We start from the raw sequence: 21,775 nt of genomic DNA, 5'->3' as shown, positions 1-21,775 counted from the left end.
ATTTGTACTTATTGTTTCCGATGCACACACTCACACACACACACACACACACAACACCCCAATGTGATTCCCTCCCTCCACCCATTGCAATGGGTGCTGTTTGCTGAATGTAGTGTGTTGGTTTATCCACGGGAATGCCTGGTGTTGTGGTCTGGACGGTGCTTGGTGGTTGGGGATTGTCGTGTTTGCGTCTGGTTTCTATTTTTAGTGCGCAAGTTTTATTTTTAGACAATCCAACACACACACACACACAGGCAGAGAGACACACACGTGTGCAGCGGGAAACAACTTTAACTGGAAAAAAGTACAACTGCAACTGCAACTTGTTGCACAGCGTCAACCAGAGGTGGAGAGAGAGAGAGAGAGAGAGAGAGAGGGAGAAGTTGAGTCGATTGCCACTGAAAGAGCGCCCCGAGGCGACCCACGTTGCGGCTACGCGATATTTTTTATGTTACACAACGCGACGCTGACTGACTTGACTGTGGCCATACCCTTGCAATGAGCATTATTGAATTTGGATGATGTTTGACTCACATATGAATAATTAGACACCACGCTCTGTACTTATTGGAACTTTCTTTGGCCAGTTTTTGTCGGAATCTTTTTTAAGCTTCCCATAAATAGCTGCCATGCCAACGATCGTTTTGCAAGGGCATCAAATGCTTCGGTAAACGTCTTGAGCTTTCCTCTCTTGTTTGTTTGTTGATTACAGCTAAGCTCTCACTGCATCTTATGCTCATTCTATCGTCGCTCTCTGTGCTGTCTGTCCTCAAGCTTTTTTCCATTTCGTTAAACGTTTTATCGCGTCCGTCGTCGTCTCCCTCTACTATTGCTCTTTTCTCATATTTTTCTTTGAAATGTGATTCTATTTTTAGAATCGCTCGCCGCTCTCTGCTGCTTCTCTCTCTCTCTCTCTCTCTCTCTCTCTCTCTCTATGTATGTCTGTCTGTTATTCTTTGCTGCTCTCTGTTTACTTTATAAATATTTAAATTGTTGTCACGTACTAAGTTCTTAATAGGTTACGTTATGTGTTTATTTAACTCATTTTGATTAGAAGTCGAGAAAATTCGAATATACGGAAGAAGAGCTCCACAAGCGTCGTATAACAAGGGGAACACATATGTACATATATATCTATTCTATTGGGTCCCCCTCCTAATCCCGCTCAAAGTTCAACTTTTAGTCTGTTTTTTTGAAAAGCATTTCTCCCTCCCCCAAACATATGTACAACTTCAAGTTCTTTGCACATTCATTGTTTACTCAAGTGTAATTAGGTAACAGAAATAATGAAAATATACTCGAAGCAAATACATATCAACACGGACACAGACAAAATTTTGAATTAAATAACTTTTGGATGCCACACAAAATATAAACTAGACATTTTTCATTTAGTTTTGCTTGACCCTCGCACAGTTGTGCAAAAAGTTGAGGAAAAAGTGTGTTCCATGTAGAAATATTTAGACAAGAAATGACTTGCAGTAATGGAAATGAATGAAATAATCAAAATGAATATTTATATTACCAGCGGAAGGGTTCCCCCACCTACAGGTCCTACAGTAAATACTCAAATGATGTTCGTTATTTGTTTATTGGAAGGTCACTGTGGAATTTGGAATTTGGTTATGGGCCTAAATCTTTGATTTTGCTATTTTGGTTCTTTTGACTGTATAAATTTTGGGTTGAGCCCGCTCCCAGATGCCAGATGTTAGACATGGGGCTTAACACTGGGGTTCTACACCTGCGATCCACTCTGCTACGTTGCCGTATGGTTTTTGGTGGGCTTTTTGAGGTCACCCGCAATCTTCTTGATGGCCGGCGGAATACGCTTCGCCACTCCCGGCTGAGAGCTGAGGAAAGAGATCTCAAAGAGGGCGGGACGACTCGAGTAGACGTTGTGCAGCATGCTGATGAACCAGAAGAGCAGATCATCCATATTCTGGAGGGTGCACTGGGCAAAGACGGCGCCCGCATCGCGACCATGCTGATGGGAGTCGAAGAGGGCGACGATTGAGGCACGAAAATCGAAGGTGACCATCACCGTACGACTGTCCGCAATTATGGCTGCGAACAGATGGGGGGGCGTGCTCTGGCCGATGGCCTGCTGGAAGACCTGCAGAGTGATCTGGAAGATGCGGGACAGCTGCACGGCCACGTTCCGGTTGTACATGGGACTGGAGGTGTCCGCCTCCATGTGCGTGTAGAACCACTCCTCCAGGCGGAAGTTCATCTTGTGCTGCGTCCGGATGGCCGCAATGGCGTCCGGGATGTTCAGATTGAGGTTGCGCGCATGCGGAGTGTTGGCCGAGATCACATTGTGGTAGACACTGTTGCCATCGTTCATGGCATTGCCGAACATCTCCCAGCCACGCTGCGGCAGATTCGATACCCGGTGGTAGAACCTCTCCGCCTTGGACACCTTGTCGGCCAGGAGCAGCGAGATGAGGGTGCACGAGTTGGTGCCGCTCTGCTGGTACTCCCCGAATCTCGACTGGCAGAAGTCGCGAGGGAACCACCAGATGTTCAGGTTGTCGATCTGCTCGTGTATGGCCATATCAAAGGAGGAGCTTCGTCTTCGTCTTCGTCTTCTTACGAGTCTTCTTCTTGCAAGGCTTCTGGCGGCGAAGCTGCGTCCACTCCTTCCTGGCCGTTGTCTCCTGCCACTCCTGCTGCTGCTGCTGCTGTTGCTGTTGCTCTCACATACTTGTCCACAAATGCCTTTGCCCTCCAACAACAGCAGTACCTCAGACGTCAACGTGCACGGGAATGTAAAAGGGGGCTGCTGTTCCAGCTCCTCCTGTTCCTCTCCAGTACACTCCAAGGGCGGGCTCCCGATCCTAACCGAACATTGAATTTTGCGTACCTTTTGCCGGAGGAGTGCTCAGCGCGAAAAGATACAAATCTTTCGTAATCGGAAAACAACAAAAATTTCTAGACCAACAATTGACAAAAAACGAACATGATGTAGGATTTGGATACCGACTGGACGGAAATCAAGTGTTAGGGCTTTGACAGTAAAGGTAAGGGAAGGGGATATGGGGTTTTCCATTTTCCGGCTGATATTTCTACTTTATAGCCTTTTTATGCGTATTTGAAAAGCATTTTCCATTATTAGTAACCCCATAAGAATGTTCTTTGTAAGCTCTAAATGGATTTTTGTTTTGCAATTCCATGGAACGGCCTCTCTCCAGTCGCATTCTCTGAGCCCCTCCCGATAATCTTTATTCTAGGAATGGGAACACTCTATTTTAAAACTGGCCCAAAAGGGGATTCTTGGAAACGCGTTCTTCACATCGCATCGCCAGTGTAGAAGAGTGTCAAAATGCTGCGCAAATATTTATCAGTGGCGCCCAAAATTAGCCAAGGCCCGGGGCCAAGTAGTTCTAATTTTAAACTGCAACATTGGCAAAAAAAAAAAAAATACTAAAGAATAAACAACGGACGGTCGGGTGGCAGGAGGGAAGAAAACAAAAATAAAAACGAGAAACAAATATGTGAAGTGTGTCGGAAATGCTAATTTATGGTGGCATGAGCGCTTTGGGGTGTTGATTGAGATTGAGATTGAGATTGAAGAAGTGCTTGAAAGATTGCTGGAATGCCTCAATGGAGGAACGTAAGAGTCTCGCCTTCCAAGAAATATTCTTGGAATCCCCACTTAGATTCCTTAAAAGAGTAAACGTCAACAAATTTAAAATTATTTATGGTGGGAGATATCTGAGGAATGGTAACAAACAAAATAGGTTGAATAAATATGTTAAAAGTTTAGCGTGATGCAATTACGAACAATAAATTAGTGAAAACTCCCTTTTAAAATATCATATCGAGATACCTCTGTAAGGGAAATGTGAAATGTATCCAATTACCTTTCATTTGCTTGTATACTTCGGGCTCATTAGTGTGTCGCTTGTAGTTTAAGTATATAAATTTAATCTCTTTTATATTAATTAAAGTTAAACGTGAGCATTTATGGATAAAACTCAAACAAAGGCTGAACAGCATTACTATCCACTCTTTCCCTCTGTTCTCTCTGCTCAGAGGGACTACCCAGTAATCCATTTTGAATGGAATGCGCTTTGCTTCCAGAACAAACAATTAGGACTATGCAGGTGGGAAAACAGCTGGAGGCCGTGTGTTGATGTGTGGGTGGGATAATAGCAAGCAAAAGCCAGGGACAAAATCAGGTATTCCATCCATCCATCCACTCGCTCTCTCATACGCCGCGATACGGTTAATGCCTCAAACGAAATTGCATAATGTTGAAATCAACGCGAATTAATAATAACGAGCCATGCAACCCTTTTGGGGAGTGGGTAATACATTCCTCTAATCCGCTCTGCACCGATAGGATGGTTTGCTTTGGGCGCACTACTGGGCTGAGAGGGAGCCTAAAAGGATTTAATTAGAAGTTCTCTTCACATCTCCCTGCATTTTCCTGTTTCCTGGGTGTGGGTGTCAAGGTTGTTTGAATTGACCGTCGGCAGTAGTTGACATTTGACTTTTTCTCGCATGCATGCTCCTCGTACGGCTGCAACACTTCTAACACCAATTCGTTGCATATCCTCTTGCTTTCCAGGAAAACAGTCTTTTATTGCTTGCCTGCCGAGTGTCGTAGTGCCAGACTCTCCGTCTGTTTGTTTGTGTGTGTGTCTGTGTGTGTGTGTGGGCACTTGGCATACCCTGACCCATTCAGTAATTACATTTTCCCAGAAGCAACACCAAGCGACCACACAGAGAGAGCTTTCTTCTTAGCCTTAAAGTAGTGGGAAGGAAATAAGTCTTTTGTTTATAGCCTAGATTTCTTGAAATTCCGCTTACCTTTGCCTTACCCATTTAAATGCTGTGATGTCCATATTGATGGAAATGATTGCCATTAGAAATGTCAAAGTTTAACTTTTTAAACTGTTTCAAGAAGGGAAAATACATAAATCTTGGGTCGACATCCCATCCCGAAGCATCCCATCTCTGTAGGTGTAAAATTGAGGGAATTACCATGTTCGTTCTCTGACAAAGCTCAGAACTTCCCCTCTGGTTTGTGTGTCTGTTTGTCAAACATGCATCAGGAAGTGCATGTGCCTCGGTTTGAATTGCATCCTCTTGATAACTCTTGATATCCTTCCGCTTATGTGTATGTACTTTTGTTTGTTTTTGTTGCAGTGTGAGAATCTGTTGGGACCCATAGGCGTCGCGCTGAACGGCCCCGGCCTAAGGGGCCATGACGCGTTGGCCCTTTAATCTACTACTCTTGCTGTCGGTGGCAGTGCGCGACTGTAGCAATCATCGCACCGTCCTCACCGTGGGCTATCTGACGGCTCTCACTGGCGAGCTCAAGACGCGTCAGGGCTTGGCCATATCCGGTGCGCTGACGATGGCCCTGGATGAGGTAAGTCTCTACTAATTGGAAGCTCAACGTTTGCGCTACAGTTTAAACAACTGCTTTCATAATTTCTACCCTTCCTCTTGTTAAAGGTCAACAAGGATCCGAATCTGCTGCCAAATGTGACGCTAGACCTGCGCTGGAATGACACCAAGGGTGATACGGTATTGGCCACCAAAGCTATTACCGAAATGATATGCGATGGCATTGCCACCATTTTTGGTCCTGAGGGTCCTTGCTATGTGGAGGCCATCGTCTCGCAGAGTCGCAACATTCCAATGATATCCTACGTAAGCTCCGAAATATTTCTCCCGATTTATACTTCACCCACAGATAATTTCATGCATCGCCTTTTTTTCCGCAGAAATGTGCAGAGTACCGTGCATCCGCCATACCGACATTCGCTCGCACCGAACCGCCAGACACGCAGGTGGGTGTAGCGAGGGGCAGAGAGAGGCTCGGGTTGTGGGTGTAGTTGCAACAGGTGGAAGGGAAGGTCTTGTGCGTCCATCCTTGTCCTAAATCGTTCGCTAACCAGGACAGGGGATGATGCTTGAACGAAGGAGAAAAAACAACAGCAACAGATTACAGCCATAAGGATGTGGGCCCAAGACAAAGGTCATGCCATACGTATGAACCCCCGCCCACCGTTGAACCCCCCATAAATACTCTTCTCTTTTTGGAGTTGACACACAGTTGACAGTTCCCATACGTATTTTTGCAGGTCGTTAAATCGCTGCTCGCTTTGTTGCGCTATTATGCCTGGAATAAGTTCTCCATCCTCTATGAGGATGTGTGGGGCCCGGTGGCGGATCTGCTCAAGGATCAGGCCACCAAGCGGAACATGACCATCAATCACAAGCAGTCGTTCATCGACAATCGTGCCAAATGCTGTGAACTGGGTCTCGACTGCTGTCGCTCCGGCTATTGGTATCAGGTGGGTTCGAAACCACACCAGAAACATAATTCGAAGTGCAAACACTCACAGCACACTGTCTCCTTCGGTCATTTATAGCTGGTGCAGAATACCATGAACCGCACTAGGATCTATGTGTTTTTGGGTGCAGCCAATAGCCTGGTGGACTTTATGAGCTCCATGGAGACGGCCGGACTGTTTGCGCGTGGCGAGTACATGGTGATCTTTGTGGACATGATGGTCTACTCCGAACGGTAAGCGATCAGTGATTAATTATTCAGATTTAACCTAAGTCTTTGGCTTGCAGTGAGGCAGAGAAATATTTGCGGAAAGTGGATCAAATCGATCTCATGTCCAACTGTCACAGCACCGAGAAGTTCAACCAATTGGCACGCAGTCTGCTCGTCGTGGCCTCCACGCCGCCGACCAAGGGATATGAGAAATTCACAGAACGCGTGCGAACCTACAGCTCCATGCCGCCGTTCAACTTTGAGATACCCAAACTGTTTTCCCAAAGTAAATTTAGCAAGGTAAGCGAGGCATCCTCATTACCATGGCACCCGTTTTAACACCAGTTTATTGTACGTCCTTTAGTTCATATCGATCTATGCCGCCTATCTGTACGATTCGGTGAAACTGTATGCCTGGGCAGTGGACAAAATGCTGCGCCAGGAGACGCGAGTGCTCACCGATGAGGTGATCTTCGATGTGGCCAGCAATGGTACGCGTGTCATCGATACCATCATCAAGAATCGCACTTATATGAGTGAGTCCTTACGGCCATACCACTCCCCTTTCTGTTTGCTAATTGAGTAAAGTTTCTAGGCGTCACTGGATCCACGATCAAGATCGATCGTTATGGCGATTCGGAAGGCAATTTCTCAGTGCTGGCGTACAAGCCACACAAATGGAATAACTCAAACGGTGTGATATGCCACTATCACATGGTACCCGTGGCGTATTTCCACCAAGGCGAAGAACTTCCAGTGAGTGAGTCGTCTTCTCTTTTTTAGTTTGCCTTTTGCCTTAGACTTTGTGACTTTAAGTTGGTTCCGGACAACTCTACCCTAAATGGGAAATCCATGTGTACTCACGTGTATCTATGGTTTATCTATCTTTTCTATAGGAATACAAACTGATCAATGGCTCTATAGACTGGCCCTCGGGCGGCGAGAAGCCTACGGATGAGCCCATGTGCGGATTTGCCAATGAACTGTGCAAAAAGGACGACACACACTACACATCCACAGTGGCTGCCGTGGTGCTGGGAGTGCTGCTCTTCTGCTCCGGCGTAATCACCATGAGCATCTATCGCAAATGGAAGATTGAGCTGGAGATTGAGGGTTTGCTCTGGAAGATCGATCCCAATGAAATCAAGGGTTATTCGGGCAACGAGATTGTCTCCTCACCCAGCAAGGTAAGTCGACTATCGATGCTTTCTTTGACCCTTACTGAACTCTCTCTTTACTGATTCTTCACCCTCCCGTTTAGGTCAGTTTGATGAGCGCCCAGAGCTATGGCTCACGCTGGACGAATCAGTTTGTGACCTCCACGGGTCGTCTACGCGGCGCTGTGGTGCGCATCAAAGAGTTAAAGTTCCCCCGGAAACGTGACATCTCCAGGGAGATCATGAAGGAGATGCGTTTGCTGCGCGAGTTGCGGCACGACAACATCAACAGCTTCATTGGCGCCAGCGTGGAGCCGACCCGCATACTGCTAGTCACCGATTACTGCGCCAAGGGCAGTCTGTACGATATCATCGAGAACGAAGACATCAAATTGGATGATCTGTTTATTGCCTCACTCATCCATGACCTCATCAAGGTAACTAAATGAGAGATTAAACAACAAAATGTAACCCTTGCTAATGATCCTTTTGTGTGGTTTTTGCGATCTGCAGGGTATGATCTACATCCACAATTCCCAATTGATCTATCATGGCAATCTCAAATCCTCGAATTGTGTTGTCACCTCGCGATGGATGCTGCAAGTCACCGACTTTGGGCTGCACGAGTTGCGCCAGTGCGCCGAAAATGAGTCGATTGGGGAACATCAGCATTATCGAAGTGAGTATCAAGTCTTTGCACTGTTCTTGAGCTTCTCTATTCTGGAATCTGCACTCTTTTTCATAGATCAACTGTGGCGTGCGCCGGAGCTGCTGCGGAACCATATCCATGGCAGCCAGAAGGGCGATGTCTATGCGTTTGCCATCATCATGTACGAGATATTTAGTCGTAAGGGTCCGTTCGGACAAACCATTTTAGAACCAAAGGATATTGTGGACTTTGTGAAGAAGCTGCCGCTCAATGGCCACGTGCCGTTTCGGCCGGAGGTCGAGTCCATAATAGAGGCCGAATCCTGTCCGGATTATGTGCTGGCCTGCATCAAGGACTGCTGGGCCGAGGATCCCGAAGAGCGGCCCGAATTCAGTGCCATACGGTACGGCCTGACTCTTTTTCTATCATTTCTAGTAGTTCCAATAACGATTAATTGAAATCATAATTTAGCAATCGCTTGAAGAAGATGCGCGGCGGTAAAACCAAAAACATCATGGACCAAATGATGGAAATGATGGAGAAGTATGCCAACAACCTGGAGGACATTGTTACCGAGCGTACACGTCTGCTTTGCGAGGAGAAGCTCAAGACTGAGGATCTCCTGCACCGCATGTTGCCACAGTCGGTGGCCGAGAAGCTGACCATGGGTCAGGGCGTTGAGCCGGTGTCCTATGATTTGGTAGGAAGAAGCATCTAGCTTTAGGGATTTCCTTCCTTATACTTATATGTTTTGTTTCCCCAACAGGTGACCATCTATTTTAGCGACATTGTCGGCTTCACGGCCATGTCGGCAGAGAGCACACCGCTGCAGGTGGTTAACTTTCTGAATGATCTCTACACGGTGTTCGATCGCATCATCCGCGGCTATGATGTGTACAAGGTGGAGACCATAGGCGATGCCTACATGGTGGTAAGTGCCAGCACAGGACACTAGCAAACACACTCTTTGTATGGATCTCTAATGGATTTTCTCGATAGGTCTCTGGGCTGCCCATCAAGAATGGGGATCGTCATGCTGGCGAAATTGCTTCAATGGCTCTGGAGCTACTGCAGGCCGTGAAGCAGCATCGCATTGCCCATCGTCCGAATGAGACGCTAAAGCTGAGAATTGGAATGCATACGGGCCCTGTGGTTGCTGGCGTCGTGGGCCTAACGATGCCTAGGTATTGCCTCTTTGGCGACACAGTCAACACGGCCTCGCGCATGGAGAGCAACGGGGAGGCGCTGAAAATACACATTTCCAACAAGTGTAAACTGGCGCTGGATAAACTGGGCGGTGGCTACATCACCGAGAAGCGAGGCCTGGTCAATATGAAGGGAAAGGGCGATGTGATCACCTGGTGGCTGACGGGGGCCAACGACAATGCGATACAGAAGAAGCCAGTGGACATGATGGACATGCCGCCGCTGTTCTCGCGTCCCAGAAAGAGTCCGAAGCTTAATTCCGACTCCAGGCAGCCAAGTATTCAGGCCATGCACTTCTGCGGGACAGGATCGAGGCGTCAGAGCAGTGTGCCACGTCCAGCGGATGTCGAGTCCACGTACAGTCTGCAGGGTTCTGTGAGGGAGTCGCCGCGAGTCAGCAAGAGGGACAGGGACAGGGAGCGACCAGTCAATGGACTGGGCGGTGCACACTTTGTGGGCGGAGCACTCCTGGAGTCGGCTCTGGCCTCGCTCAGCACGCTGAATCATTCCGAAACAAATGAAACGAACTGTGATATGGATGGAGGAGTAGGAGGAGCGAGTCTAGTACGCCAGCCGAACGCTCTGCACAAGCCCCTGGCCATGGTGCGGCCCCACAGGATCATCAGTGCCACCCAGCTGCCCCTTGGCGAAGAAGACGACGCAGACGGCACCACCGTCTCCCAGGTGGACGTGGAGATGCTCCTCAGGGAATCTCGCTCCCTGGACCCCATGCCATGGCAGCATCTGCGCAAGCGGCACGAAAGGGTCAAGCTCCCACCCTCCAAGCTGTCTAAAAACAATTCGAGATCCCTGGACACGGGAGTGTCGCTAATAAGCGGCAACCAGAACGGTGATGCGGAGGGAAGCCAACTGGAGATCGACGACGACATGTCCGCCAATCCAGTGGATGCCAACGATGGCTACGACGATGAGCTGGGCCTGCTTATGCGGCACGACAACGGCCAGCTGCCCACGCTCCGCTACTCCGGCAGCTTCCCCAATGCCAATGCCCATGCCCATGCCCATGGCCAGATCAGCATCGTTCCCACCGGCGGCAGCTCCAGCCGCAGGCGCACCAGCAATGTATCCTCCGGAAGCTGTGCTAAGCATCTGAACAACAACTGCAATGGCGGTGTGAATATTGAGGACGATTTGGAGTCTCCCCTGCTGCAGCGTCAGGCCTCGCTCTCTGTGCCGCCCGAGGAGATGTTGGCGCACAACAAGCGCTGGCACTCGCTGGAGCACATGGAGCCGGGCGGTGGCGGACACGGGAACAGTGTCAGCTATGCGGCCGACATAGATGGTCCTGTCAGTGGATTGGACATCTTGGGCGGTTCCTCCTCCAATCAGCGTCCAAGAGGAATTGGTGGCGGAGGTGCCGGCGGCGGAGCCACCAAGCTGGGCAACTGGATGGCCAATTTCTTCAAGGGTAACGGAGTGCGCAGTGGGGAGGCTAGGCGAGTGGGAATCCTGCCCACCGGTGTGCAAGGAGTACGAGCTGGATTCACGGACATGACGGCAGCGGCAGCAGCCGGTGCCCGAGATCGTGAGAGTATAGTGTAGAGAGTAGGATCTAAGAGGATAGATAGCAGGATAGAAGGATGGCAGAGGATGGGAGGATAATAAGTTGGAGGTGAAAAAGTTACTCAGGAACCGTGTCGAGCAGGAAACGATTGTCTTTTGGCTTATTTCTTCGTTTTATGTATTGTAGTTTGTATCATCGATCGATCGAACCTATTTGTGTGCCTCTGTGTCGGGGATATGCATCCATTTATGTAAAAACCTCTTCACCTCGAAATCAATGGATTATCTATAGATAGTCGATGTGAAATGGGATTGAAAGTACATATAGGTATATTTTTTGTGGAATTGTTGCAATTTCGAGGAATCAAATCAAAAGAATGATTTAAGCATTGCATATACATATTTGATAACTCTACCCTACATATAAATATTGGAGAAGCCGAAAAAACCGTCTAGTCACAAGGTCTTCAGACTAGTTATTGTTTTATATATAATATATAAATATATGTATCTATTCCATATACACACCCACGCATCTAAATGTACGTTTGTAAATGTAACACAACCACACACACACACACACACACACACACATATTTATATGAGGAATCAAAAACAACAACATATATTTGATGTAAATGTAATTGAAAATGTTTGCTTTTCAATACAAAATGCGATGCAGCTTAAAGGAAAACTAGGTAATTTATATATTTCGAAAATCAAAAAATGGAAAATTGCTGTATCAATGTGTTTTGCTAGTATGTAATTAAGTGCGTGTGATTGTATGTAATGTTTAAGTCCTTAACACTAAATGCATAATTTTAATTAATTAATTATGAACGAGAATTGTGAGCAGAGTTGCGAAAAAAGGCCCGATATGAGGGTTTTTTAGCTATGTGTATGTATGTATATTTTTAAAAGAAATTTGTTAAATTTGCCATATATAAATACAAAGAAAACAAAAACGGATTTGAGTTTTGGATGGCAAGGCATTTAATAACTTTTATAACCAGAAATGCAAGGCCTAGTAAATATATGTGTAGCTGTATGGCTAGTGGTTCCACTCGAGTTGTTTACCTGTTTATAAAGAGGGGTCTTAAGTGTGTTAAGTGCGCTCATAATTTATGGTAAATTGGCATATAATATAGTATATTTCGTTTTCTGTTTAGTATATTTCCGAGGGTCAGACGGTAGAGCGGTCACACTACCCACCACATACAAAACAAAGGCGATTTTTGGGTATTTTATTAAATCTCACTGGAAAAACTCGCGCATTTAGTTATTGTACTTTCTCCTGATCCCTCGTCCCCGCCTGCTTGTTGCGCTTGTGTAGATTCTTCTTTTGCATGTGGACGACAAGCAAAGGAACGTTTTTACACGCAGAACAACAACGCACGCCCCGCGACCCTTGCGACGCAGCCAGTGCAATACATTGAGATGCAGAACTACGGCGTTGGAGCCGCAGCCGCGACAGCAGCAGCAGCTCCAGCCGTCAAACGCCGTACGGACAGCTATGAGGCTGCACAGCATCACCCCCAATCGCCTGAGAGCGATGAGGACTACGTGAACACCAGGACACTGCATCGACAGGCCCACCTCCAGTCCACACCAGTGGCCCCCGTTGTACCAATGCCTGCTGTGCCTATCTCTGCTGACGGTGGTCCCATTTCTGTGGAGGGTCATGTGGAGCAGCCAGAGTTCTCGGGACCCACCTCTTCCGCCTCCTCCTACCACGAGGAACGTATGCGACGTAAGCTGCAGTTTTACTTCATGAATCCCATTGAAAAGTGGCAGGCGAGGCGCAAGTTCCCCTACAAGTTTGTCGTGCAGGTGAGTGACTCTACGTTGAAGATCCGCCTCATATTGTCGCTTAATTGTCAATTGTCCCGTGATGCTTCTTCCGCAATGTGCAAACTCGGACTGGGGGCGAGCGCTGCTGTGTGTGACACATGTTTTTGCTAAATTTACAGTCGCTTTTTAATCAGGGGGCCTCAAGCTTTTTGTTTGCTTAGCGCTTTGAGCCTGTAACACAAAGGTCCAACTTTCGAGCATAGTCAACATTTAGACGCTTAAGTATTCTGCTTAAGCTCTCTTCGCTTATCGATGCCTTATCTGAAAGGTCTACTAACTAAATATAGGACAAACATACACACACACATACAAAGTGTGCGCAATAAACTTGAAAAAATATCTTATATTTAACGGCTAGACGTACCTGGCCGGGCTCCACGTACAATTGGGCAACATTATTTCAGAGTATGATAAATGCTAGCTTTTTGGGGTTTTTTTTCGGATGATTAATTTTTAAGTGTTTTGGAAACTGAACTTGCCGGGAACTCCATGGCCCCAACAATGCTTAGTAGTCGTGATAGAACCAGAATTTTGGATGGATACAAAGGAAATATGATAAGGTTCTTAGATCATTGAACGGCCTTATCTGTGTTCTCAAATAAAATGCATACGTAGATGTACATATGTTTACATACTCGTAGAGGAAAGACCACACACCTTAATTAGATTAAGCAAACACAACCCCACCCCACTTATTTATATCGTATGTATCTATCTACCCTCCCTCTACAGATTGTAAAGATCTTTCTGGTGACGATGCAGCTGTGCCTTTTTGCCCACTCGCGGTATAACCACATTAACTATACGGGTGATAACCGATTTGCCTTCTCGCATCTGTTTCTGAGAGGCTGGGACTCGTCGCGTGAGGTGGAGAGCTATCCGCCCGCGGTCGGTCCCTTTGCCCTGTATTTGAAATCGGAATTCTATGCCACAGTGCAGTACGCAGTCGACGGCTATGCCAATGTGAGCCGATCGATTGGACCGTACGACTATCCTACGCATAACAATACGATGCCGGCGCTCAAGCTGTGCCTGCAGAACTATCGAGAAGGTACCATATTTGGGTTCAACGAGTCCTACATCTTCGATCCTCACATTGACGAGGTATGCGAATCGCTGCCACCGAACGTAACCGGCATCGGAGTGGAGACCTATCTTAAGCAGCGCGGAGTGGAGGTCAACTTCGCATCTCTGGTTTCGGCACAGCTGACGTTTAAGATCAAGACTGTGAACTTCAAGGCCAATGGTGGACCCTTGTCGGCTCCAGACTGCTTTAAATTCGACATAGCCATCCTGTTCAACAATCGGGACCATGATGGCCAGATGTTGTTGTCACTGGATGCCGAGGCCACGCGATTGAAGTGCCATGGAGCAACGGATTTCATTTCGGAGGCGAACTTCGACTCCATGCTGAGGAGTGTGCTCAATATATTTGTCCTTTTAACCTGCGCCTTATCCTTTGCCCTGTGCACGCGAGCCCTGTGGAGGGCATACCTGCTGAGATGCACGACAGTTAACTTTTTCCGGTCACATTTTGGCAAGGAATTGAGCTTCGACGGGCGCCTGGAGTTTGTCAACTTTTGGTGAGTTCCAAAGAGCAATAGTTGAAAAGAACGTCCCACTAATTGCATGCATATTTTCAGGTACATCATGATAATCTTCAATGATATCCTGCTGATCATTGGCTCTGCGCTTAAAGAGCAGATAGAAGGGCGCTACTTGGTTGTGGATCAATGGGATACCTGCTCCCTGTTCCTGGGCATCGGAAACCTGCTTGTGTGGTTTGGAGTGCTGCGGTATCTGGGATTCTTCAAGACCTACAATGTGGTGATACTCACGCTGAAGAAAGCTGCCCCAAAGATTCTGCGATTCCTCATCGCCGCCCTCTTGATCTATGCTGGATTTGTGTTTTGCGGCTGGCTGATTTTGGGCCCCTACCACATGAAGTTCCGCTCGCTGGCCACCACCTCGGAGTGTCTCTTTGCGTTGATCAATGGCGACGATATGTTTGCCACCTTCGCCACCCTGTCGAGCAAGGCCACCTGGTTGTGGTGGTTCTGTCAGATCTATCTGTATTCCTTTATATCGCTCTACATTTATGTGGTGCTGTCGCTGTTCATTGCCGTCATTATGGATGCCTACGATACGATTAAGGCGTATTACAAGGATGGCTTCCCAACCACCGATCTCAAGGCATTTGTTGGTACCCGCACAGCCGAGGACATCAGCTCAGGCGTCTTCATGACCGATCTGGATGACTTTGACCAGACGAGCTTTGTGGATATTGTGAGGAGCATTTGTTGCTGCGGCTGCTGCAGGCGCGAGCAAGAGCCCGTCCAGCCCAACAGTGGCTACACCAGCCTCTCGAGTATTATGAAATAACTGGGTGCGGCATAGATAGTTTCGAGTCTTCGTAATGTTTTGTTGTTGTTGTTTTTGTAGTTAGTGTGTCATCAGCTTTATGTGTGTAGTCGCGTGTTGAAATTGTTATTAGCTTTTTGTATTAATTTGTTAATTACCAAAGCACTTTAACCGAGAGAAGCCCTAACGTACGTACCTATGAGAGAATTTTCATCAAACAGCGGCTCGGAATCACAATTTTGACCATGGAATCGCCGCAGTTGGCAAGGCAACTGTTTGCATTTGTAATGAACGATATTATGTGTGTGATATAAGTCAGTACCAGAACCAGAACCAGAACCAGAGAACAATAGAAATTAAAGTATGGGAGCTATTTTTGCCGGGAATATGGATATGGATCAAGTGGAGGTCTGCCATGGGAACAATTGCATCCGAAACGAGTTTACGTACAAATATGAAATATGAGTCACTGCATATAAATGCTTAACATTAACAATACAGATGCCCTAGGTATGTAAATACAAACATACATATGTAAGTATCCAATAGGTAAATTTATTTTTAAAATAACCAAAATCCCACAATAAACTGTAAACTGTATACAGAAATTACAATAAAGTTAGAAAAGTCCTGTATATTAGTGATCCGAGATCGGCCCATAACTAGCTAAGAGAGAGATCACACATGCCTGGCGCCTTCCTGTTCGAATTTTATCCATACCACCATTTCGACTAGATATGTCTGTCTCTTATCGATAGTTCCCATTTGTGTGTTTCCAGCCCTGGATACCAAAAAAAAAAAACAAAAGAGCAGAAAATTCACAATATTATTCAAAAAATAACAAAAAGGTTAATTCAAGCATTAAAAAAGTAATTAAAACGATGAACAGTCTTGTCGGATACCCCAGAATGTCATTTGCAGTACAAGTACAAGGAGGTAGGTACCAAACAGACAGCCGGTGTCGTCTGCTATGATTCTCAAAAGTGTGGCATACTTCCAAGCTGAAAAGAACGCTTTTACAAAAATGCGTAAAACAGCGATATCCTGCAGTCCTTGAGGGCCTTGATAGATTGAAACGATGCAGGAGACATTTCCACACACGAGGAGGAGGGGCATGTACTGATCCGACAGGTTTAGGTTTAGGTTTAGGTTTTAGTTAAAAACATCCTTAAAACATCCATTATCCTTAATATCCTTGCATCCGAAGTGATTGTAATCGGACCGGGACATTGTCCCGATCACGAGGAGGTGTGGCAGGTCCTGATCCGACAGGACACAGCCAAGCTATGCCGTTATAGGGATAACATTAAAAAATATCCTTAAAATGCCATTATCCTTTAGATCCTTACATCCGAAGGGATTGGAAAACGATAAAGGACATTCTCCTGATCACGAGGAGGTGTGGCATGCCCTGATCGGACCCAAATTAATGAGCAAACAAAAGTGTCCTATTTGGTGCAAAGCTTTAGTGACTTAAGATTTAAAAAAAACCGCCGAGTTACATAGCAGCTAGCTCTTGACACGATTAAAAAAATAAAAACCAGCTACCTTCTGCTGATTTATGTTCGCCTGGTACTTGGTCTGGAAATTTTCCAGTTTTCGGCCATTTGAGCGAGGCAATTTCAAAACTTCACATAGCTTACTGAGCAGCTTGAAAGTCTGGTATATTTATTTTTATTGGTATACCAAACTTATTTCAATCTATTTGTTTACAATATTGGCAGTTATGTGTTATGGTAATCTTAACCTAGACCGACATGAAAATCGGCCACTTCCATGGAGATCTTGAACTCCTGATCGCAGCACAAAAAAGAGTCGATTGCCTAGTTCGATCTTCTGCGGAAAGAACGTTGCATTGACGGGGCATTCACTCTCCAGCTAGACCACATGGTTGGCCAATTGCTCCCCATCGGCCATCTGTTTATCGGCTACGATCCTCATTCTCCTTCTAAAAAAACACAAAACGGGAATATGTAAAAAGATAGCTGATGGCAGAATCAACGACTTACCTTCTCAGTGCCTGCCTGGACACTATAAAGCTCGCTGTATAGCTCAACATGCGATCAGCCCTCGATGGCATGCAGCACCTCGTTGACGTCAAGGACCTGTAGGGCTGGGACATGCACCTTCCCAAATACCTTGCGTAGGTACGTAACTAGGTAGTTATAGGAACTCCCGGGTAGTTGGCAGAGTTAATTCGCCATGAAATAAATGAGTGCCATAGTTCAAGACCAGATCATCCAGCTCCAGCAGTTGACGCATCCATATCCGCTACCTCAGGATCTTTGCTAGTTCCGAGTCGCCCTGGCATAAAGGTTCAGCTTCAGCAGTACCAACGAATTCTCGAAGAGGCCGTTCGGCGGCGGCATCTTTGCGGATTTAGAGCCCATCGGCTGACGTGCTCTGTTGTAAAAGAAGCAACCAATAAGCATTTTAATGCGTACCGCTGATTTACTCACATTCTCTGTAATCAATGTGCGTCTGTTCATCCTCTCACATAATGGTCGGCATTGTTGGCCTTTGTCGTTTCTCTGGGTAACTCAATTGCGTGTCATTCAACTCTCGCTTCAGGGTGATGCAGACTGAAAACATCAAAAATGAATTACATTGCAAAATTATCATCCAAATTCCCATTATCATGGGACAGACGACACCGGCTGTCTGTTTGGTACCTACCTCCATGTACTTGTACTGCAAATGACATTCTGGGGTATCCGGCAAGACTGTTCATCGTTTTAATTACTTTTTTAATGCTTGAATTACCCTTTTTGTTATTTGTTCAATAATATTGTGAGTTTTCTGCTCTTTTGTTTTGTTTTTTTTGGTATCCAGGGCTGGAAACACACAAAAGGGAACTATCGATAAGAGACAGACATATCGAGTATATAATATTGATGTCTGGCAAAATTTAGTCGCCATGAAATGGTGGTGTGTATTAAATTCAAACAAGGCGCCAGGTAGTCGAGATCTTTTGACGAACGACAGTCCAGAATCTAGATCCTCACAATTCTAAGGCTCAGTGCATCCGATTATATACATAGCAAACACACAACTTAGGTACAATTTATAAGATTCAAAAAAATGTATAATAAATGCAATTAATAGTCTTGTCAGGTCGTAATTCACATAAAATTGCACCGATTCCGTAATCGTAAATGCGTATCTGGCTTCAAATAAATGTTTGTTTTGCGTGTTTTACTTGTATTCCTGATTCAGCTGGCGCCCAATCAGCCAGCGTCTGATTTCAGAGGTGCCGGCCCCAATCTCGTACAGCTTGGCATCGCGCAAAATGCGTCCCGTTGGATTATCGTTGATGTAGCCATTGCCGCCGAGGATCTGAATGGCATCCAGGGCAACTTGGGTTGCCTTCTCGGCGCAGTACAAGATGACGCCGGCGCAGTCCTTGGGGCTGCGGTTCCCTGCATCGCTGGATCTGGCCACAGTGTAGAGATAGCTGCGACAGGCGCTCAGAGTGGAGTACATGTCAGCCATCTTGCCCTGAAGGAGTTGAAACTCGCCGATTAGCTGGTTCATCTGCTTGCGCTGATGCGCATAGTCGAAGGATATGTCGCATGCGGCCTGCATTAGGCCCACTGGTCCGGCGGCCAGCACTAGGCGCTCAAAGTCCAGTCCAGACATCAGCACATAGACACCCTTGTTCTCCTTGCCCAGGACATTCTTGGCAGGCACTTTTAGATCCTGAAAGACCAGCTCACAGGTGCTGCTGCCACGCATGCCAAGCTTGTCCAGTTTTTGTGCCACACTGAAGCCCTCCCAGGCGGTCTCTACAATGAAGGCGGTAATGCCGTGCTTGTTTGGTACATCGCTGCTTCCCGTCTTCGCGTACACGATCAGGGTATCCGCATCAGATCCGTTAGTAATCCAGAATTTACTTCCATTCAGAACGTAGTAGTCGCCCTTGCGTTCGGCGCGCAACTTCATGGACACCACATCGGAACCGGATCCGGGCTCGGACATGGCCAAGCCTCCAATGTGCTCACCATTGCAAAGTTTCGGCAAGTATTGTTCCTTCTGTTCGGTGGTACCATTTTTGGTCAGCTGATTGATGCAGAGATTGGAGTGTGCTCCATAGGACAAGGCCACGCCACCTGCCGCACTGTAAGAAAAGACTTGGAAGTTATTTATCGACACTCTGACATATTCTAGTTTACCGCGAAAACTCCTCCATGATGATGCAGTGGTCAAGATAGCTTCCCCCAGTGCCGCCAAAGTCCGGCTCCGCTGTGATGCCCAGAAATCCAAGATCGCCAAGCTTTCTCCAGAATGGACGCATATCCCTGAGGATGCAAATTTTCATTAGCTATGTTCCCTTTTCTATCGTCATGACCCACTTGAAGTTGTCCAGCTTGTCAATCTCCTTGGCGTAGGGCGCCAGCTCCTTCTGGAAGAAACTAAAGGCAACCTCGCGCAACTTTTGCTGATCCTCGTCCAGCCCGAACATGGCATCGTTGACAGGATAGTGGGCAAGAGTTCGGGTGCAGGGCAGATGGCGATTGCCGTGCTGCAGCAAAGATCTGCAGGATTTCGCCACAAATCTCAGGACCATCTTCGCGTTGTTTTTTTTTTGCAGTCAATATGGAACCATAAACTATTATCTAACCTCCTCCTCCGATCAGCTGTGCACACTCGCCACTTGAAACCATCGAGTGGGAATCAAACAGGTGGCACGTTTGACATGAGGGAGATCTAAGCCAATCATTACATATTCTGGAAGAAATAAAATTTAATTCATGTGCATTTAATTGAATTTTCATTATTACATTTATAATATTAAAAGAGCAGATACAACGGGGTGGCAGCACCAGAGCGATCTGGCCACTTAGCACAGACAGCAAGAAAGATACCAAGCGGAGTAGTTTGGGGCACATCTGGTGGTTTCAAAAACATATTGTAGGCATTAATCTATCCAACTAAAACAGTGTTTAAATAGGAAAATACACAAATGATCTCTGTGCCCACAGGCGCTGCCAATAGGTTCAATATAGTATGACCATTTTTGAGCAGTGTGGCAGCACTATTGATACAATTTCAAATTTGAATTTGTGTAGCGGGAAACTAAGTTCTCGATCTGCGCATGACTCTCCATTGTACTCAAACAGTGATTACCATTTGTTGGTGCACAAGTAGGACTCTCAGGGAGATGGTGTTGTGCCCAATAAGTAAAATAAATTCGAATTTATTGGCTGTGCGCAGGACTCTACAATGGCAGATGTCTGAATGCAAGGACTGGCTACCCCTTACCCGCTGACGCCGCCGAATGCCGGCCAACGCAGCGGCAACGAAATATGCCGACATCAACAATAGCAACAACCACGACTATGGCAGAGAACGAGCAGAGCGAGCACAGTGCAGGCGCAGGGATAAACATAAACAGGAGCCGCAGTTAGGCTAGAGCCTTGGTCTAAATGGAATTAAAAACGCTGAAACCCATCCAATCAGTCCCTCAGTCGGTGCCCATTGCTGTGCGTTGCCCCGCGGAGCGTCTCCTTAGTCCGAGTCGCGCGTTCCCTTGGTTTCCAATCCCTTTAGCCTCGTGTTCATGGAATTTTGTTCCTTGTGTCGTGTGTCCTGCAAGCATAATGCTACACTTGTAATGATAATTAATTAATTGGACGTGCGGGTCATCAGGGAGAGCAGAGGAGAGGCCGAGACCGATGTGCAGCAGCCGCTGAAATTCCAAATGAATGAAAATAGAAAAAGTGAGAAGAGAAGGAACAATTTAACCCAAATAATTGAACAATTCGGCTAAGGCAAATCGATAAATATCCTAGCCATAGCCCATAAATAAGTTGCCACCAGTATACCCATTGGCAGCTGAAGGAGCTGGCTCACGTGTGTGCGTTTGATTAATGGTGCTACCCAGAGACACGACTCTGCCTACGCCCCCGCCTCCACAATAGGCGTAACCTATTGTCGTTCTCCTCGTCGTCGTCGTCGTTGTCGTCTATATCCTGTCAATCAACTCTAGAAACGCAACTCAATGAGGACACTATTTTTATTGTAGGTAACAATGCCACGTTCCCTTCGAGCCATCAGCCATCAGCCATCCATTGCTGTTGTACCGTGCACGCTTTTGATGTGTGTAGTCCCCCCCCCATTAAGGGCTTAGAGTCATGTCATCCCACGCATTGCACCTGCACGCCCCATCAAAGGTCAAAGATCAAGGTGCTCCTGTCGACTTAGATTTATTAATCACACATATACGTAGGCCTGGAATAATGGGGGGGAATCGTCACTTTTTATGTAATCATCACACAGTCTCTGTGCTGGGTGGCAGCCACAGCACCCCATTCCGCCCCACTTTCACAGTAATTAAATGCCGCCTAGGTCTATAAACAGATCTCACTGTCAGTGTCTGCTGCAGCATTCTTGGGATATTTGTTTGGGGTTTGTTTGCCGCTCTGCTCCGCCATGCTCTTAATGCCAAGTGGAATGAACTTGATGAGGCAGCAGTAGCAGTTGCCACTTTCGTGTACGAGTGGGGCG

At 46.6% G+C, this 21,775-nt stretch overlaps 4 protein-coding genes and 1 long non-coding RNA gene across 6 annotated transcripts in view; 2 read left to right on the top strand and 3 right to left on the bottom strand.

The window, feature by feature from the left end:
- LOC117580202 (receptor-type guanylate cyclase Gyc76C) overlaps positions 1-11,672 on the top strand; it is a 35,375-nt gene extending 23,703 nt beyond the window's left edge. Inside the window, exons 3-17 of one of the 2 annotated variants that reach the window (XM_034266591.1) lie at positions 5,155-5,380; positions 5,467-5,664; positions 5,739-5,804; positions 6,099-6,311; positions 6,390-6,544; positions 6,598-6,820; positions 6,885-7,056; positions 7,116-7,276; positions 7,417-7,707; positions 7,782-8,114; positions 8,191-8,356; positions 8,423-8,729; positions 8,798-9,026; positions 9,093-9,257; positions 9,326-11,672. In XM_034266591.1, the coding sequence (XP_034122482.1) occupies positions 5,213-5,380; positions 5,467-5,664; positions 5,739-5,804; positions 6,099-6,311; positions 6,390-6,544; positions 6,598-6,820; positions 6,885-7,056; positions 7,116-7,276; positions 7,417-7,707; positions 7,782-8,114; positions 8,191-8,356; positions 8,423-8,729; positions 8,798-9,026; positions 9,093-9,257; positions 9,326-11,095 (4,617 nt within the window). In that variant the 5' untranslated portion in view covers positions 5,155-5,212 and the 3' untranslated portion in view covers positions 11,096-11,672. Of the gene's footprint in view, positions 1-5,154; positions 5,381-5,466; positions 5,665-5,738; positions 5,805-6,098; positions 6,312-6,389; positions 6,545-6,597; positions 6,821-6,884; positions 7,057-7,115; positions 7,281-7,416; positions 7,708-7,781; positions 8,115-8,190; positions 8,357-8,422; positions 8,730-8,797; positions 9,027-9,092; positions 9,258-9,325 lie in introns of those variants that run through there. The other variant, XM_034266592.1, reaches the window with a different exon arrangement.
- On the bottom strand, positions 1,573-13,998 carry LOC117580211. Its single transcript, XR_004573551.1, has 3 exons — positions 13,988-13,998; positions 5,509-5,513; positions 1,573-1,720 (listed from the first exon to the last, which is right to left on the bottom strand). It is a non-coding gene; the product is annotated as an uncharacterized LOC117580211 (long non-coding RNA).
- Positions 1,650-2,650, bottom strand: LOC117580210. Its single transcript, XM_034266604.1, has one exon. The coding sequence runs from the start codon at positions 2,552-2,554 to the stop codon at positions 1,757-1,759; it is 798 nt and encodes a 265-aa protein (XP_034122495.1). The 5' UTR covers positions 2,555-2,650; the 3' UTR covers positions 1,650-1,756.
- LOC117580204 (mucolipin-3-like) lies at positions 12,278-15,629 on the top strand. Its single transcript, XM_034266598.1, has 3 exons — positions 12,278-12,886; positions 13,640-14,490; positions 14,551-15,629. The coding sequence occupies exons 1-3, from the start codon at positions 12,494-12,496 to the stop codon at positions 15,287-15,289; spliced, it is 1,983 nt and encodes a 660-aa protein (XP_034122489.1). The 5' UTR covers positions 12,278-12,493; the 3' UTR covers positions 15,290-15,629.
- A 2,702-nt stretch (positions 15,630-18,331) lies between these two features.
- LOC117580208 (isovaleryl-CoA dehydrogenase, mitochondrial) lies at positions 18,332-19,921 on the bottom strand. Its single transcript, XM_034266601.1, has 3 exons — positions 19,621-19,921; positions 19,441-19,566; positions 18,332-19,385 (listed from the first exon to the last, which is right to left on the bottom strand). Exons 1-3 carry the CDS (start codon positions 19,833-19,835, stop codon positions 18,464-18,466), a joined length of 1,263 nt encoding a protein of 420 aa, XP_034122492.1. The 5' UTR covers positions 19,836-19,921; the 3' UTR covers positions 18,332-18,463.
- Between the last annotated feature and the right edge of the window lie 1,854 nt (positions 19,922-21,775).

Source organism: Drosophila guanche, unplaced genomic scaffold (assembly GCF_900245975.1).
Source record: "Drosophila guanche unplaced genomic scaffold, DGUA_6, whole genome shotgun sequence".
Taxonomy (NCBI): Eukaryota; Metazoa; Arthropoda; class Insecta; order Diptera; family Drosophilidae; genus Drosophila; species Drosophila guanche.
Note: the sequence above shows the minus strand (reverse complement) of the source record. Positions and strands in the feature narration are given on the sequence as shown.

Coding starts and splice junctions, on each gene's coding strand:
- LOC117580210 (XM_034266604.1), bottom strand. CDS start 2,554: ATGGCCATACACGAGCAGATCGACAACCTGAACATCTGGTGGTTCCCT.
- LOC117580204 (XM_034266598.1), top strand. CDS start 12,494: ATGCAGAACTACGGCGTTGGAGCCGCAGCCGCGACAGCAGCAGCAGCT. Junction 12,887..13,639: donor CCTACAAGTTTGTCGTGCAG/GTGAGTGACTCT, acceptor CTCCCTCTACAG/ATTGTAAAGATCTTTCTGGT. Junction 14,491..14,550: donor CTGGAGTTTGTCAACTTTTG/GTGAGTTCCAAA, acceptor GCATATTTTCAG/GTACATCATGATAATCTTCA.
- LOC117580208 (XM_034266601.1), bottom strand. CDS start 19,835: ATGGTCCTGAGATTTGTGGCGAAATCCTGCAGATCTTTGCTGCAGCAC. Junction 19,567..19,620: donor GACAAGCTGGACAACTTCAA/GTGGGTCATGAC, acceptor TTGCATCCTCAG/GGATATGCGTCCATTCTGGA. Junction 19,386..19,440: donor ATCATGGAGGAGTTTTCGCG/GTAAACTAGAAT, acceptor CTTTTCTTACAG/TGCGGCAGGTGGCGTGGCCT.